Source organism: Anabrus simplex, chromosome 7 (genome assembly GCF_040414725.1).
Source record: "Anabrus simplex isolate iqAnaSimp1 chromosome 7, ASM4041472v1, whole genome shotgun sequence".
NCBI lineage: Eukaryota > Metazoa > Arthropoda > Insecta > Orthoptera > Tettigoniidae > Anabrus > Anabrus simplex.
Window position 1 is genome coordinate 215,391,595 of NC_090271.1, and position 20,039 is coordinate 215,411,633.

Below are 20,039 nucleotides of genomic sequence, written 5' to 3' on the forward strand. Positions count from 1 at the left end.
CCGGCTTGGCGACACTAGGGCGACCGTTTCTAATTTTCACATGTGGTACTGTGCTGAGACCAGGCGACGACTGTGTGGGTCGTAATCGCTCTGCTTGGCGATCCATGACAGCACGGTACCAACACGGTAGGGACACAGTCCTACATGTGAAAATACTCAACTGCTGTTCAATGCAAATGGAATGGTTTATACTGTTTGGCGATTGCGGACGACACAGCACGGTCGAAGCACAGTCGCAGCACAGTCCTACATGTGAAAACAGGCCTTAAGAGACTGAAAATATAGTGAATTACAGTACCTTGATTTTCGTCCACTTTCATAAGTGAGTGATAGTCGGCCAATGCTAAGGATGCAGTCCATACCAGCGCCAATGTGAATGTAAACACATCAACTACTTTAGCTATCATGTCGTGTGGCACACATTAAGTATATACCATACATATGCTTATTACAACACATCAAACGGTACGGGGCGATTTGGAATGGAACCAGCAACCTTTTCCTTGCCGGAGAACTGAAGGCTTAAGGCGCTCTGTAGCCACGAGAGACAAGGTGAATCTCCAACCAATCAGTGAACGTTCGTCTCTTCCCTGAACCAATCAACGCTCTTCAGAGGAAAATTCTGAAGCGGTGGAGAATATATCCCTAGTGGAATATATAGCAATGGGGGTCAGGCCGGATTTTGCCTATGGCCAGCGTTTGCAATTTACATCTTTGGGTTTTCCTCTGACTTTTCAAATCATTTTAATTATGTCATGTAAAACATATCATACCGCTGCCTTTACTGATTTCACCCAATCCCTACGGAAAAAATAAATCCTGTTTAGTTTCAACATTAATCAACCTATTTCTTCCACTTCCTTCCCCAATTTTATTTACCCTCATTCATTTCATCTCCATTAGTTTATCAACTGAGATTAGGTCAGAAAGGGCACCCGGTCGCAAAAACATGCCATAAACATCCCGTATCAGAAAACGCTAGATATATACATTGGGAGCTTGAAATCCTACTGGCCATGGCACAAAAGCCCAGGGAACTTCTGTCGAGTGGAAAAACTTTCTAAATACTGGGAGAGTCATTTAAAGATTGCGCAGAAAGTGAAACCTGGGAATGTCAGGAACGACGTACCGGATAATTAATTGTATTTATTTTTCATTACATTCCTAAACAATACAAAACTTTTTTCTTTTTTTTTTTTGCTAGTTGCTTTACGTCGCGCCGACACAGATAGGTCTTATGGCGACGATGGGACAGGGACGGGCTGGGAGTGGGAAGGAAGCGGCCGTGGCCTTAAGTAAGGTACAACCCCAGCATTTGCCTGGTGTGAAAATGGGAAACCACGGAAAACCATTTTCAGGGCCACCGACAGTGGGGTTCGAGCCTACTATCTCCCGAATACGGGATACTGGCCGCACTTAAGCGACTGCAGCTATCGATCAATGAAGTGATAGTCGTTTGTGAACACAGAGAAGTTACTGTAGACACTGAGAGTTGTTCGATTAGAACTGTACCCACTACGTCTAATGTCTGACATTTCCAGGCTTGTCCTAAAGCAGTGTTTCTTCCTAGACTATACGTTCGCATTCGAAATTTGTGTTTCTACCCCTCTATGGGTCACTTCAGTTTCTACGCACCCTTTTGAACCTCCCTGTATATTAAGCATTTCACGTTCAATTAATTAGTCGTGATAAAGAACTTTAAGATATCAGCTTTTTTTTAAGTGTTTAGTATACGCTTCCGTAGTCGTCACTGTTTCATGTGATCTCGTAGTCGATTGCTGCATGCATTAGTTTGAGTTGAGGAAAAAGGAACATTAAAAAAAAAAAAAAGATTTATGAGGTACTGCTGGTATATATCAAATAATTACTGACTTTTATTTTGATGAAAGATGATTAAAAGGTTCTGCCACTGATGTCCTCGACCTCATCACACCTCGAAGAATTATGTTTTATATGTTTCTTAAGGTCTCCTGGTCGTAAGCCTCTCTGCGATATATTCTGTACGTCGCGGAAATATATGCCAGTATCTACAGTCTCTGTACCCACCAAATTTAACTTTCCACATGCACCGATGCTACTATCTTTATGACGACAGCATTCAGCATTGTCAATCTCCTCCTTTAATATTTTTTGCCACTATCGTCAATTTGACGTCGTAGAGAATCTCTCCATTTTAAGACATTCTCAGGAGGAGTTTAAAATTCTCATCTACGCTACGCTTCAAGATAAAAGTCTTCATTTTGCTTCGAGCCGTACTGCTATTCAAGTTTTTCTTGCATTCTCCTTCTTGGAAGACATTATTCATCTGTTCTTCCTAAGGGAAAAAGCACTCAAAAGAGAACGTCTTATATTTAACACGTTGGCTATCCAATGACAGACTCGGTGATGTGTTATGAAACTTTGCTTCGCATCAGAGATGCTTGAAATAAAACGGAAGCCCATGGATAATCTGAAATACAATTAAATACAACTGTTCCGTGAGGAAAAGGAACCTTATATTCTAGGATCCACCTTAATGGAAAGGACAAATACATTAATGTTAAAATTTCACATGCTTTGACATTTGAATAAATTGTCTAGAGCTTTCTAAATACGAGTGCGAAGTATTCCATATATCATAGATACAGGAAGTATGAATGAAACTCATATGAATTCGGAATGTAGTGAACTTCTCAATGGGAGTATTTAAATATGACTCAAACGGCGGTGTACATTCTAAGTGTGTATTGTGACAGAAATATCTGTTCCTTACAGGCTATAAATAAAATATTTCTAATGATAAACACTGACAAAAATTGATGTTGGTGTAGTTGAAACCCCGGACAACTGTTAACTGAAAATAGAATAATTTAACTGTGCTCCGGAAAACAAAACATTCTAAATTCATTTGCATAAACTGACAGTGTACTAAAATGGATTTGCTGTATCTTTAATTTTCTTTCGACTACACTAATATATTTGTAGCAAAGTTACTACTTATCTGTCCTTTTATCTGTTTTTAAAATTTAATCAACAGTTACACCCTGCGTTCACCTTTTGGATACTTAGTATCGAAAGTGCGTTGATTACATTTACTGAGTTTCTTATTTTAAGTTTAAAGTTATGAAGAAATACTAACAGAATAGAGGTATTTTCTTCTAAACTTAAAATGTCTCAATTCTTAACAAAAAAATTATCTGAAACGAAGGTGTTAATGCCCCTATTATTATTTATTTAACAGTGCCTTTGAATTCTCTGTAAAATCATCTGGTGAGTGGGCCTACTTTCGTTAATGCAATATGGTTCCAAAGTGATCCTGAGAATGCTAAGATTTCTTTTCCATAGTCTACTATAGAACGCTGAGGTATGCAAGGGTGACTGTTTTAGACAGCAGTTGATTAGGAACTCACCCTCTTCCTGGTCTCGTAGTCGAGGGCACCCGCTACGTAGATGGCGCCCGTCATATTCTTGACGGCGAATGCTCCGCCTATGTTACCGCTCGTGATCTCATATCGAATACGGGAGGCTGCAAAAACAGGAAAGAAAAACGCAATTTAGTATAGGATACCTTATATCAGCGTACAGTAGGATACATAACTGGCGTAAAATTGAAGATCTTCACCAACACCTAGGACTTTTTGGAAAGAATAGAGTACATGTTAAGCATTGCTATTTTGGACAGACAGAACATATTACCCTGTTCACAGAAACATTTTAAATGTATAAAATATAATAATATCTTAATACCAAATACAAGGGAATCAACAAGTATAACTAAAGAACCACCTAATCGATACTTTATTTTTTGCGTTGGGCAAAATTAAACATGCATTATCACTCACAGAACATGTTTCGACCACTTAGTGGTCATCATCAGCTGTATAAGGAAAACTTACATGAAAAATATTGGACAATAAGCACAAGCGTTAATCTTTAGGTTATGGAAAAAATCGACGCAGCAAATATTTTTTCCAGCTGATGATGACCACTAAGTGGTCGAAACATGTTCTGTGAGTGATAATGTATGTTTAATTTTGCCCAACGCAAAAAATAAAGTATCGATTAGGTGGTTCTTTAATTATACTTGTTGATTATACTCATCGATACGGTCATGAAGTAAACAACTTACAAATACAAGGGATACAAATAATTCTAAGCGGATTAAAATTCCTCTTAAATTATCTTCTTTTACTTAAGATGATACGGTCAATCGATCAATCAACTGTAAGCACATCTACGTAGCACGCAGCGGGAATCAGTACTCTAAATTTTTTTAAAAAACTCCTACGAACAGAGGGGTGGTAAACATCGACTATTTTTGTTACTACAGCTTACTAAACCAATAAGAATAAATTATAATTTTAGCTATATATATTTAAGAATATTTAATTATTTTCCATTCAAGTCCATATCGAAAAGATCCCCATCCCCCCTCATGCTCCATTTTGACATCAAATATGCGTATTCAACACCAAATCACATTGCTTATGCAGTTTAGTATAGCAAAGTAGCACAGAATCAATAGTCTTGAATGACTGTTTGATGTTTAGAACCATAACGAAGGGTTACACATTATACAATATATTGGATTGCCTTGAAATTTCTGAGTGATTCCTTGTAACAAATTTTATATAATTTTTATAAATTATGAACAATTACTACATTGTTATGGATTATGGCAAACCGTAATATTTCACGGAAGAGTGTAGAGCGTAATATTGTATGTCTTTTCAATAGTCTACTAATGTGAAAACCGTTTTGCTGCATGCGTATGGAACATAACAGGTGGAGCAATCGAATGGATAGCTCTAAACTGGAAGTTTCTAGGGGCTTCGAGGCGATGACGGTCAAGAAAATACCTGAAGACGTAAGTTACCACTGAGGAAGAAGCTTGGAAAGTTGGAATATCATGGATATAACTGAAGAATATAACAGAGACCGTTGGAGGTGAATATCAGAGGCCCTATAGTGCGTAAGGAATGAAAGGAAGTAAGCCTAGTATGATTATCACTGCCGGCCCCGTGTAGCGTGCCTGCCTCTTACCCGGTGGCCCTGGGTTTGATTCCCGCTCAGGTCAAGGATCTTTACCTGGACCTGAGGGCTGGTTTGAGGTCCACTCGGCCTACGTGATTAGAATTAAGGAACTATCTGACGGTGAGATTGCGGCCCCGGTCTAGAAAGCCAAGAATAACGGCCGAGAGGATTCGTCATGCTGACAACATGACACCTCGCAATCTGCAGGCCTTCGGGCTAAGCAGCGGTCGCTTGGTAGGCCAAGGCTCTTCAAGGATTGTAGTGCCATGGGGTTTAGTTTGGTTTGATTATCACTGTCCGCATCTGTGGTGTAGTGGTTAGCATGATTAGCTGCCACCCGTGGAAGCCCGATTCGATTCCCGGCTCTGCCACGATATTTGAAAAGAGGTACGAGGGCTGGAACGGGGTTCACTCAACCTCGGGAGGTCAACTGAGTACAGGAGGGTTCGATTCCCACCTTAGCCATCCTCGAAGTGGTTTTCCGTGGTTTCCCACTTCTTCTCCAGTCAAATGCCGGGATGGTACCTAACTTAAGGCCAGGGCCGCTTCCTTCCCTCTTCCCATCTTCACTCCTCCCTCCCCCCCACAAGGCACCTGTTCAGCATAGCAGGTGAAGCAGCCTGGGCGAGGTACTGGTCATCCTCCCAGTTGTATCCCCCGACTCAAAGTCTCACGCTCCAGGACACTGCCCTTGAGGCTGTAGAGGTGGGATCCCTCGCTGAGTCCGAGGGAAAAACCAACCCTGGAGAGTAAACAGAGTAAGAAAGAAACAAATGATTATCGCTACAAAGGACGGAAGTTCTCCCAGCAAATTTATAAATGCCGTAACTGTTGTTACTAACATAGCTCTAAACGTAATTTTATTAGAATAATTTACGTCATAATCCGTAGTTCATAAATGCATCAAGATAAATGTAGGCTACAACTAATTTTCCAGCGTTCATTGAATCCATGAAATGAAATGGCGTATGGCTTTTAGTGCCGGGAGTGTCGAAGGACAAGTTCGGCTCACCAGGTGCAGGTCTTTTGAATTGACGCTCGTAGGTGACCTGCGTGTCGTGATGAGGATGAAATGATGATGAAGACAACACATACACCCAGCCCCCGTGTCAGCGATATTAACCAATTAAGGTTAAAATTCCCGACCCTGCGGGGAATCGAACCCGGGACCCCTGTGACCAAAGGACAGCACGCTAACCATTTAGCCATGGAGCTGGACATTGAATCTATGAACAACCAAAACATCTCCAGGGTGTGATTTTACTGGTAGGTAACTCAAGATGAGAACGATGCAAGGTATCTTTCTAAAAATAAATATTCCTTTTTTAAGCAAATTCTAATGAGAATATTACTTGAATAATTTCTTCATATTTACAGTAATTTAAAAGTCACTAGTCCGTAGTATGTGTTGATTTGTACGTTTTACTAAGCACTTGACGCCTGTTGGTTTTGCATACGTATAAGGAAAGCAATTTCTTTGAAATAAAATGTAAAATTACACCGTAATGAGCGCCTTGAAATGAAAAGGCGAGAGGTTCTTTTCTTTTTGCCATTACAACAACAACTTGGCTCGACAACGTAGGAAAAAACACAGCACTATTTGACAGACGATATAATTATTTTTGACACAGAAAACGTCCATCGTTTCATTTCAGTTCTGGGCGAAATGAAAATCCATAGCCTGTCTCCAGTCATTCAACCGGATCAGGGGTGGAATGAATGAAGCCCCCATCTAGCGGCGAGGATAGGAATTGTGCCGGGTGCCGAAGCCTGTCGCACTCCTCTGGGGAAATGATTAATAACTGACAAATGAAATGAAATGATATTGGAGAGTGTTGCTAGAAAGCCGGAGTAGCGGGAGAAAAACCTGTCCCGCCTCTGCTTTGTCCAGCTCAAATCTCATATGGAGTGACCGGGATTTGAACCACGGAACCCGCCTGAGCCACGGCGGCTCTTGTACCAGTTCTGGCTCCCTCAGTAAAATATCCGTGTGTCCCAGAAACGTGTACATCAGACTTCCTTCAATGTCTTCAAAACTATACAAGTTAGCAAAAATGCAACAACTTACTTGGAAAGAGGAAGGTTCAAAGTGTCATACCAAACAGTTTTCAAGCTCAGATGGCGTCACAATGAGCGACGCGCACATCTGCCATTTTGTGGTGAAATCGGAACATGGAGCGTACGGTAAAACTGGTATAATCGAGACTGCGATTTGATAGCACGTACCGCCAGGTATCGTCTAAGCGAGATAGATATCTGTAATAATATTTGAGAGGAAACTTGACTAGGCGCGTGAAAATACTGAATATTGAGAATTTTGTGAAAATCTCACAAATATCTGACTATCGCAATTTAAACAATGTCCAACTGCAAATGAATACAAGAAGAAAAGTTTTAAAAAGGAATCAAACAAGTAAAAAATATCCGAGGCTGAGCGTAAGATAGCCTACGTACAGGGTGACCGAAAAGACAATTTACACTATGCAAAATAGGGTACCGCCGCTCCCGTGGTGTAGAGGTAGCGTGCCTGCCTCTTTTATCCGGAGGCCCCGGGTTCAATTCCCAGCCAGGTCAGGGTTTTGTTTCCTGCACCTGAGGACTGGTTCGAGGTCCACTTAGCTTACGTGATTAGAATTGAGGGGCTAACTGACGGTGAGATAGCGGCCCCGGTCTAGAAAGTCAAGAATAACGGCCGAGAGGATTCGTCGTACTGACCACACGACACCTCGTAATCTGCAGGCCTTCAGGCTGAGCATCGGTCGCTTGGAAGGCGAAGGCCCTTCAAGGGCTGTAGTACCATGGGGTTTGCTTTTTTGGTTCTTAAAATAGGCGACCGGTACTCATAGAGTGACGATGGGCCAAACATGAAAGGCATAGTCCTTTCGCATGTGGTATCGCCTAGTCGGTTGCGGGACACATAACTCCGCATAACGTTTACGAGCTATCAGCAATCGGTAAATTGATTCTGCCACAACAACACAAGTTCCCTACGTAGGGAATCACGAACACTAACAGTTGCAAAGGCTTTCTTTCCCATATCAATAAAGTTTGCCGCGATAGGGACGCCTTCCCAAAATGCACAGCAAAGTTCCTTATATCGTCTTCCATTGTCTTATGCGTCCTTGAACGTCCGTGAACCCACATAAGAGCCACCACACTCTCCTCAATACTGAAATCACTTGTATCCGCCGTAAGATTAGACCTATTCTCCTAATCAAACCGAGCGGGAACATTGCAGAATAATAATGTAAGCCGATTTCGACTCAAGAACATTACTATCAGTTACTGTATCAAGGAACTGTCTATAAAATACGTTTTAGAATGTCTACAGGCCATACTTTACTTTTTATTATGGGCTAGTGTAAAGTAACCTTTTCTCCATCCTGTAAAGGTAAGAAAAGCCGAAGTGCCCAAGCGCCTCAGTACGTCCACGTCCAAGAAAATGGAACTGAATCGATAAGAATTGGAAATAATGTGATTATTTGGCAATATTTCCAAAGTGAGAGGCCAGGAAACCCCTTCTAAACCTCAATTTTACGCATTCGTTTATTTCTACATATTCACCCAAAATTGATTGACCGGGCGAGTTGGCCGTGCGCGTAGAGGCGCGCGGCTGTGAGCTTGCATCCGGAAGATAGTAGGTTCGAATCCCACTATCGGCAGCCTTGAAGATGGTTTTCCGTGGTTTCCCATTTTCACACCAGGCAAATGCTGGGGCTGTACCTTAATTAAGGCCACGGCCGCTTCCTTCCAACTCCTAGGCCTTTCCTATCCCATCGTCTCCATAAGACCTATCTGTGTCGGTGCGACGTAAAGCCCCTAGCAAAAAAAAAAAAAATGATTGACTCAAAAATGAGCCCGCCAATGTTCTTTGGACTACCGAGTGTTGATAGAGCATGTACGTGCATTTGAGTTGTTGCAAGTGGTTCATCTTATTCAGTATAGGAGGCAGGAGAAAATAAGTGTTGCTATTCGTCAGTGGCCGAAGTTACCCCACTTTACGGTACCTACGCGTCATATTCCACTCTCAAAAGAGGCACCAGCATAGCCTCACCCCATTGTTTCTTTCCTTCCCGAAGAAAATACGACGATAGTTAGAACAATAATACTCACCGAACTATGCGACTACAAAAAGTAGATACTTTCCTTAAATGCCCCTTGCGGAGTGTTGGGATGAACGGTTAAGGATGTGTATTGACAATAATTAACAAGGAATGATGTAACAGCACTGATCCAATTTCAACTATACAAGTAATGAGTAAATTAATGGAGCATGAAACCCTCGTAGATATGTTCGGATATGATGATGTTTAATGAGACAGGGCTGTGCAATAATTACTACCCCGCCAGCATACCCTGCACCATATAACATCACGCATACTAATGATCATTATTTCTTTAACAACACCATCTGATAATGATTTAGAAGCAACGGTGAACCACAGTGAAAGCAGCAGTGAGGCTAAGGGTGGAGGAGCGGGAAATTATCCTCCCTCTCGTGAAGTGAGGTTTCATTTCGGGTCTAGACATATATATATTACAATATGCTTTACATCGCACCGACACAGATAGGTCTTATGGTGACGATGGGATAGGAAAGGGCTAGGAGTAGGAAGGAAGAGACCGTGGCCTTATGGTACACCCCCAACATTTGCCTGATGTGAAAATGTGAAACCACGGAAAACCATCTTCAGGGCTATCAACAGTGGAGTTCAAATCCACTGTCTCCCAGATGCAAGCTCTCAGCTGCGCGCCCCTAACCGCACGGCCAACTCGCCCGGTAGGCATAATTTGATCATGAGCTTCATACATTTGGGGAATCTGTCCGATAATCAGTAAATTATTATAGTAGCGTCTTCAGTGTTATGTATAATTGCAATTTTTTCGGTTTATGGTTGTGGTAGGCATTCCCGCGAGTTGATAAAAGGCCTATTCCAGGATTTTCTTTGGAGTGAGTGTGGAGAAAATTGGAACAATCACTAATCCTAAATTAATACTAGCATGAAATCGAAATATCACTCTTGCTCTTGGTTTGTACTATGATGATTGGTACACAGTGGTAATAGACGCACAGACTTAGTGATGATAATAATAATAATAATAATAATAATAATAATAATAATAATAATAATAATAATAATTTATTAAGAGCACTTTTTTCAGAGTAGGGATCACTGGCGAAACTTAGGTTCGTTTTGTTTCTATTCTTGTTTTCCTCTCTTTACTACCAGTTTAACGTGTCCCTCTTACAGTATTCAAAAACGTTTTCGGCGACGATGGGATGCGAAAGGAATTTTGCAAGGTGTGAGAATGGAAAACCACGTAAAATCATATTCAAGGTTGCCAGAATTAATTAATTATTAATCGTGAGATTTGTTTTCGTTTTCCGAAATTAATTTGCATGTCCTCTAGTGCTGTTTAATTTTAACTAAGTAGTTTATTTTTGCTTTCTGTCTGACCTTAGAGAACTGGAATAGGAGGGCGCTGTGATAACACATATACATAATGGCTTTCTGCTAGATTAAGTCTGAATATTTATGCAAAGTCAAGCTCGATGTTCGCCAGGCGAGGCGAAGTAGTCTAATTTTCCGAACGGTTTAGTTTATTATGCTCAAATAGACTGGAAATCTGCGTTCATAAAGCTTGTCAAATACACTCATGACGGAAGATCAGGCAGTTGTTAAGGATACAAACAACAGAAATAATGAGTAAACACACACAGCGAGAGAGAATGGGGGAGGGGGTGGAGGGCAAAACACGGGGCTCGGCATTGTTGGGCTGTTTACGGTACTCATGATTAGAAATTGGAGCCATGAGCACTTCCGTTAGAATTTTTAAGATTCCATCGGTCGACTACTTCACCAACGACGAGGTACAACGTGCCATAAATCGTGAGAAGTCTCAGAAAACGCAAGAAAGTAGCATATTTCGGTTACATCTTCAGAAATGACAAATACAGCCTAATTCAAATGCTACTTGCTTTACGTCGCACCGACACAGGTAGGTCTTATGGCGACGATGGGACAGGAGAGGGCAAGGAGTGGGAAGGAAGCGTCCGTGGCCTTAATTAAGGTACAGCCCCAGCATTTGCCTGGTGTGAAAATGGGAAACCACGGAAAACCATCTTGAGGGCTGCCGACAGTGGGGTTCGAACCCACTATCTCCCAAATACTGGATACTGGCCGCACTTAAGCGACTGCAGCTATCGAGCTCGGTCTAATTCAAATGATCGTAGATGGCAGACAGAGGGCAAACATGAACATGGCTGAGAAGATTATACTGGGCGTGAAACCTCCGACTGCGGTTCTGCATCTGTGGTACAGGAAACGCAAAATAGGAAAGAATTACTCCATAATGGTTGCCAACCTTACGTGAGGACACGGAAGAAGGAGAAGAAGAAGAAGAATATAGCTTCTATTAAAACGGTTGGCAGTTAGAACGAATGTCACAAATAACTATCACAACTTAGAGATAAACACTGTTAGATCTTCCACCAGCAGTAACAAGAAGTATTGAAATCAAAGTACCCACGAGATGAAGGAAGCAAGGAAGGAAGGAAGCAAGGAGGCATCGCACACATTAACGAACAACTTTGGATAGTTAGAAGCCAACCTGGTAGCCATCAGTGGCGTCTCGTGACAGCATTTTCTGGAGGTTCACAACATTTTTGTTCACATCTCAAATGCACAAAAGTACAATGCAAATCGGTAAAAGATAACATTTCACTAAAAGTTCTAAAAGTTCCTTCTCCTCTCATAATATGACAAAAACCTGTCCAACCTGTCCAGAATTACTAGAGATATCTTCCGGCATGGTAATGTAATAGTAACTCCTGGGAGGCAGAGACTAACAGTAATAGGGGAGGTGGCGGACCCTTGTGGTCAACTTTAATACTGCCATTAATACTATCTTTAATACTGTCTCTGGCTAGAGGGTGGTTGTCGACGGAAAGGCACAAACCTCATCGTGCTCCTCGCTTTTGAGGATATCTGTGCATAAACTATGACGTCATTTGCTTGCGCATTCGCGAAGACTTCAGCATCGTAGCACAAAATTCAATGTGCTCCGTGCATTGTCAGTAAAAACGAAGAGCTGTTAATGTAACGAAGCTTTGATATAAGTCAAATGCTTTCGATCGATTGATCAAAACAGGTCGAAAGAAAGAAAACGATTTTAAATTATCCATTAATATGTGATTATGCATGAGAACTGGGTGTTCACGCGCTAATGTGCTCTTGAGAGAGCACCACCACTGATAGCCATGACCGTTAAGGCGTCACGTCTATATGGTCTGACCCCGTTGTTAGCCGGTCGTGTCCCGTTGGACAGAAAAAAAAGTCACCATCAGAATGTTGACGGGTGGTGGTATACAATTTATAATCACTAGATTATGTGCCAAATCCTTGGATTCAATTCCAAACCTCTCCACAGTGTTCATATGGAGAGAGAGCATATGACGTTCATAGTGATTGGTCCGTCGGGTGGAGACGTTAAGCCTTGAGCAGACTCCTTGGTGCTATTCGACAAGAGTAGGTTGCGTGCCGGGACCGGGTTTCACTCTCTCCCTCTTCAACTATCCTATACCACATAATTCATTTCATGTCATTAAACGTCAGGAAGGGCATCCGGTCGTAAAAGCTCGTTATGAAGATCCAACTCACTTCATACCCGACCCCGTAGACAAACGGGACAAGGGTTGGACATACGTCCTTTTAATGATTGGTTTCCTCGGAATGGCGACAAATTTCAAAAATAAACTTTCTCTTCTGGAGAGGCACATAAGCTGATAAGTACCTGATGAGGTCAAATGTGGCGGGGCAATCGGCTACACATAATAATAATAATAATAATAATAATAATAATAATAATAATAATTTTATTTGCTTTACGTCCCACTAACTACATTTTACGGTGTTCAGAGACGCCGAGGTGCCGGAATGTAGTCACGCAGGAGTTCTTTTAGGTGCCAGTAAATCTACCGACATGAGGCTGACGTATTTCAGCACCTTCAAATACCACCCGACTGAGCCAGGATCGAACCTGCCAAGCTGGGGTCAGAAGGCCAGCGCCTCAACCGTCTGAGCCACTAAGCCCGGCTTTCCACTCTTCAAAAGGCCTTCATAGTCTGTATGAAGATGGCTTGGTTTCTCTTCCTTTTGAATGTGAAAGCTCAGAGAAAGAAGTCAGTAGTTTCTCACTAGCCATGGTTCGAATTTCAGACGATATACAGTATGTGAGATTTTTTGAGCGGAAAGTCATACCCTTGTCGTTTGAATTATTGATCATAAGATTAATTACTCTGCAGTAACACCACCATCCAAAGCATTGAATTTCTTACTATCGACCACTTTGATTGTTTATGTTTTAGTAAACTTACTGGGACGTCAAGGAAACTTTTTTCAGAGCTAAATTACGGCATTCCAGGAATCTTAAGATTGATAGTAACTAAAAGGACAAAGTCCTCAAGTAAACTACTTTTATTCTAACACCCACAATTTAAAAGGATCAAGATTCTTTTCATATACCTCTTTTTTTTTTTGTTAGTTGCTTTACGTCGCACCGACACAGATAGGTCTTATGGCAACGATGGGACAGGAAAGGGCTAGGAGTGGGAAGGAAGCGGCCGTGGCATTAATTAAGGTACAACCCCAGCATTTGCCTGGTGTGAAATGGGAAACCACGGAAAATCATCTTCAGGGCTGCCGACAGTGGGATTCGAACCTACTATCTCCCGAATACTGGATACTGGCCGCACTTAAGCGACTGCAGCTATCGAACTCGGTCATATACCTGTTAGTCTACGTGTTAACTTCTGCAGAAGCACAAATCCTTCTATAGATGCTTACCTTTGCGGTGTACAAAAAGTATTACGTATCTCTACGGGGCTTTGGATAGGAGTTGGCGCTGATATTTGCCTAGTTAATGAGGAGGTTTCACTTTAAGCTGGCTCTCAACCTATTGTTTGAAGAGAAATCTCATTGCCGCAGTTGTCGGGGAATTTGTACGTACCGAGGAGGAGATTATTTGGCGGCTTGGCTTGGCTCTGACATATCTGTACTTCGATTAATCTTCCCGATGCTGCCGCATGCTACGGCATTCACGAATTTCTTCTCTCCTTGTCCTCCCATTGTGTTCCATTTTCAGTCATAATATTAATTTAAAACGATACATTTATACATAAAAGTTGGAGGTCAGATAAACGAACATTTTGATTATTCAACAAGATTTCAAGCATTCACGACATGAAACTACAAGGAGTAACCAGAACTTCATTGAAATGAACACGACAAAACTGAATATTTGGTTTTGGATTTTTCTTTCTCTCTCGATGTCATTCTTTTCTACGTCGCACCGTTACAGGCAGGTCTTATGACGACGGTGAGAAAGGGCTAGGAGTGGGAAGGAAGCGACCGTGGCCGTAATTAAGATACAGCCCCAGCATTTGTCTTGTGTGAAAATGGGAAACCACGGAAAACCGTCTTCAGGGCTGCTGACAGTGGATTTCGAACCCACTATCTCCGCGAGCGCAACCTCAGAGCTACGTAATGCAAATCTCGCAGCCAACTCGCTCAGTGTCTTTCTATCTTTCTTTTGTTCTTTTTATCAATTACTTTAAAGGGTGTGTACTTTTATCTTATTTTGTTGAAACCTTTATAAAAGGTATCACAGTAGTTTCATAGTGATACAAGGAAAGTTATTTGGTCAAAATGTAGTCAAGTCCATACATGAAATTAACAGATTTTTGTAGAAAGGGAATTAAATTTTGAGACAAAAAAATGTTCACATTGTTCTACTTTCTGGCCGACTTCGTTGCTGGGTAGACCAGTCAAGAAAGAAGCAAGAATGAATGCTGTAGGAACAAGTGTGGGAAAAAGTGGCAGAAGGGTATTCGTAATGAAGATATTTCGACTAAAATAGGTACGAAATCCGTTACATGAAGGTATCATGTAGCGTGAGAGGAAGTATGGGATACCTGTGATAATAATGGACTTGGTCACGGAAGGTTGAAAAAACAAAGGAAACTTACAGACTGAATACTGAAATACATACGATAACAATCTTATATAAGAATCGTTATTTTCAGATTGAAACAATCAAAGTAATCTCAGCACAGATCATGAAGGCCCTTGGAGGACTGGCAGTAAAAATCTTTCACTATTCGTAACTTTGGCACACGCAGAATAGAGAAGTTAACCCCAAGACCGACCAGCACCGTCTCCAGGTATTAACCTGTTACTCTAAATCGATTTACCTCCTTTCTGTTTATTCTTCGTTTACTTTAGTCATATAATGCCCTGCCACACAAATTTTAGTACTAATTACAGGAAGTCTAAGCGATGATTTTTCCTTCTACTATTGACTGAGAAACATTTGTAACAAATACCGGAGCGCTGTCTGGTGGAAATATTTTTAACTTAACTCAGATAATATCTGTCAGTTTCTGGATATAAGTTGACATCTACTGTTTATTTACTGTGCTACAACAAAAGAATAAAATTATTTCAAATAATTTTATTTTTATGTTATTTATTTACAAATATAAATAGAACAAAAGAGAGTAAGATGATGATTGATGATATAAGCAGTGATTTTAAGGACAGTAAAATATTTATAAGGCAATGTAATTTGTTGAGCATTACAGGGTTAATACTTTTTGCAGACTCTTTCTATTTTCACCCTCAATTTCAGCGAGAGTCTTGCAGATACAGGTCACCATTACTATTTTTTACCCAAGTTAGTTTGCATTTCGAGCGGTCCCTTGGTTACATTTTCTCGAGGGTAACATAGCGCTCTTCACAACAGGAAGAAGGGGGTGTGTGTGTCGTGTCGCAGAGGATAACTGAATAGCTCATTAATTATTCAAGAGGATGGCCAGGCTGTGGATGTCCATTATAGAGTGTCACGACGCCGCTACGTGCTTGCGCCGCCTGCTGCATTACATCATACTCCAACACACACTGCTCCAGAGATGCACTTCTTCCATCGAAATGAGAAGTCAACTCGTCTCTGGCCTTAAAGGGGTTCTACAGACCTTGCAGTCCCATTCGGCCCGATGTCCTAAAAGCAGGATGAAAACGAGAAATCGTATATTTTATATACAAATGAGATGTTAACTGGTCTCTGGCATTAAACGGTCCTACATACCTCCCAATCCAATTCAATCAATTGTCCTAAATCGAAGATGAAAATGTAAAATCGTATAGTTTGAACGACAAACGTCCTCACAAAATAGTCAAAGCTAGTTAAGAAGGTAGAACTGTCTCAAGCTTTCGACTAGCCGATTTAGGAGACATCCCCTCAAGAGTGTGGAGCGTAATTGGGCAGTCAATTTTTCTATTTTACCAGTTGTGTCAATGCCATTTCTCCTGTGCTGTTGCCTGTGTTTTACCGGTTTCGTGCGTTTTTAGGCTTTCGGTCACTTTCTTTTGTAATGACCATGGCAGAAGATAACTGTAGGGAACATTTTATTGAACTCTTGGAGTGTTACAAAACTTACCGATGCCTATCAGACACCAGAAACTCCAACAGGCCTAAGTCCTATATTAGCCTCCTGGAGATCGCTCCGGTTCATTTCTTCCAAAAATAATATATGGCTAAACATTTTATTTTTGTTAATAACTTTTTTGACCACATATTTCTTTCTTGGGGTTTTCTGGAGCAACCGCAGCCTTGTAAGAGCAATCGCGATTTTCGATTTTCGAAAGAAAACAACGGTGCTATAATGAAATGTTAACCGGGCGGAAATCTCGATGACACTGATGACGTGATGAGATCTGGAGAAGATACCGAACAGTGTAGATACACTTCTCTTTTTCTAAATCGGAGATCGATTCCAACTGGAGTACAAGGTGCTTAGGCTGAAGAGCCCTATTTGTTGAAAATCAGTGGGCGCTGTATGTATTCATGAGTAGAGTCTGTAGAAGTATCCCTTTATGATTGTCTCGATCGAACAAATGTCCATTCACTGCAGTAACGGCGAATAATGCACCAGAAATGGGACCTACAATGTCTGGGCGGAATTCTAGTGGTCAGTGGTTGTCCTGAACGTCGTTAGGATCGATGCTTTAACTCTGGACAAACAAGATGGTGTTTGAAGCCCAGTCTCTCAGAAATGTTAATATTCCTAGATTCCAAACCCACACACTATAATACACAGAAGAAAAGTAAGCACCGGATAAGTTAGTTGTGTGGTACAGACCGTGTAGGTATAAGCTTGCATTCGGGTGATTGTGGATTCGAACCCCACTGTCGGAAGCCCTGAAAATGTTTTTTTCGTGATTTCCCTTTGTCACGCCACGTAAATGGTAGGGCACAGTCGCTTCTTTCCCAGTCCTAGCCTCTCCCTATCGCATTATCGAAGAAAACCTTATCTGAGTTAGTGCGACTTTAAACCATTAGTGAAAAAGAAGTAGGCCTACGCATAATCAAGCTAATCGTTCTATGTGACTGCTGATACAGTGATTATACACAGTCACGGGTTCTCCAACTTTACGAAAAATCCGAACCACTGGGACGTGACTATTTTCAATAGCCCGTTATGCATTGGCCGGTATTCGAACCGGTACCGAAACAATTATACAGGTAAAACGCACAGGATTGATAAACAATAATGTTGCTGGGCTGAGTAGCTCAGACGGCAAAGCGATGGCTGGCCTTCGGATTCTAACTAAGTGAGTTCGATCCCGCCTCAGTCCGGTGGTATTTGAAGATACTAAAAAATGTTAGCCTCGACACGTGAAAGATCTCCTTCGGGGAGAAAAACCAGCACCTCGGCGTCTCTGAAAATTTAAAACGTAGTTAATGGGGCGTAAAACCAATTCTTGAACTCCGTCTTCTCCTACGATCAATGTCGAAGTTAAATGGATGCTACATATAGATTAATATAAATTAAAATTTATCCATAGATCGCCCAATAGAATTCCTTTTTATGTCATCTGGTAAAGTAAAACAAAACGTCGAAAATAACGTGCATGAGGCCTAAATAGCGTAAAATTAAAGTGCCTGTAACAAGGTAACTGAGGCTACACGATTATCGATATTATTAATAGCCCGCCTGATGGCCATGATTGTTAAGGCGTTGAACTCTAAACGGTCTGACACAGTGGTTGGTCGGTTCGAGTCCCGTTGGTCGAAAACATTTTCGCAATCAGAATGTTGGCCGGTAGGGGAAGTGGTGGTATACAATTTATAATCACTAGATGGCGTATCAAAAGCCTGGATTAAATTCCAAACCTCTACACAGTGCTCAGATGGAGAGAGGGTATATGACGCTGTTGATGGTGATTCGTCTGTCGGATGGCGACGTTAAGACTTGAGCAGACCCCTTGGTGCTATTCGACATGAGTAGGCTATGTGCCGGCACCGGGTTTCACCTTCTCCCTTCCTACGTCAGGAAGGGCATCCGGTCATAAAAACCCGCCACGACAGATTGTCCCCTTAGAGAAATGGAGCTTCGTGGTCTAATTGAGGTTAACGATAAGGAGCAATCCATATATTACTCTAGTATCTATGTATAAATTGGGAATAACCAGCTGATTCTCTTGAAATAGGTTTAGCAGCATCTTGTTATTGTAGAGAGGGCGCCCCACCCGTCCACCGGGCGCACATTAATCACCACGGAGCCCGGATCAGCAGACCACAGTGTCTCCAGTCTTCTATCGATTTATCACAGAGATACAGACAAGCCTTATTTCACCAATCCAAGCATAAAATATTATTCTCTGTCCTCGGCGATTAGAAAGGATGTTCCTCGAGGAAAGGTCGCTGTAGGTGAGAATTAGTCCCACATATAACCAATAATCTAACCTTATTTTGTATTCAGGTGAAATGTTTAGCAGTTCGAAAGTCCCTTGGAACGGTTTCCTTCTTTAAAATGCTAGTAGGTATTCGTACTTCGTATGGAATATTTTGATTGCTTTTGCAGGTATGATTACAATTTCGTAAATACTAGACAGTTTTGTGCCAGCCAGTTTTATTTAGGTGTAGGCCTGCCTTTTACCCGGAGGCCCCCGGTTCGATTCACGGCCAGGTCAGGGATTTTTACCTGGATCTGAGGGCTGGTTCGAGGTCCACTCAGCCTACGCGATTTTTTTATTTGTTCGGGGCGTCGCCTATAGAGATCTTTTGCCCCTACTTGCACCATGTGATATGAACCTGCGTGTAATTGGAATGGAGAAAGTGGAAAGTGTTGAATGTGAGGAAAGGAACGTTAAGGACGACACAAATATCCAGTCCCCAGGCCAGGGAGATTAATCATTTACAACTAAAAAACCCTAACCCAGCCTGGAATCGAACCCGGGGCCGACGGGTGACAGGCGAATGCGTTGCCCCCTACACCGCGAGGCCGGACACCCTACGTGATTAGAACTGAAGAGTTAGCTAACGGTGAGATAGCGGCCCCGATCTAGAAAGCCAAGAATAACGGCCGAGAGGATTCGTCGTGCTGACCATACGACACCTCGTAATCTGCAGGCCTTCGGACTGAGCAGCGGTCGCTTGGTAGGCCAAGGTCCTTCAGGGCTGTAATGCCATGAGATTAGGTTAGGTTAGACAGTTTTATATTTTAAATTTGTGTAGGCCTCCATACAGCACTACTTGATTAGATTATAGCAGCCAAGACCATTCTTCAAACAGATGTATAGTCGCCAGAAAAAGAATAAACACATAGTATTGTATGTTCTTCGCATATACTATTTTATCACACTTAAATTTAATAATAATGTTTGGCTTTACGTCCCACTAATTACTTGTACGTTTTTTGGAGACGTCGAGGTGCCGGAATTTCGTCCGGCAGGAGTTTTTTACGTGCCAGTAAATCTACCGACAAGAGGCTGGCGTATTTGAGCACCTTCAAGTACCACCGGACTGAGACAGGATCGAACCTGCCAAATTGGGGTCGGAAGGCCAGTGCCTCCACCGTCTCTGCCACTCATCCCGGCACTTAATTTAATTATCATTAAAATATATTTCACCTCCAATGTATATACGAATCCTTTGAATATCCACAACTAATATTTGTTTCTATA

The 20,039-nt window shown here is 41.7% G+C and overlaps 1 protein-coding gene across 1 annotated transcript in view; it reads right to left on the reverse strand.

Moving 5' to 3' along the window:
• Positions 1-20,039, reverse strand: part of CadN2 (Cadherin-N2) — a 570,995-nt gene that overhangs the window by 141,306 nt on the left and 409,650 nt on the right. The window contains exon 3 of the mRNA XM_068228744.1: positions 3,390-3,505. Within this exon, the coding sequence (XP_068084845.1) occupies positions 3,390-3,505 (116 nt within the window). The remainder of the gene's footprint in view (positions 1-3,389; positions 3,506-20,039) is intronic.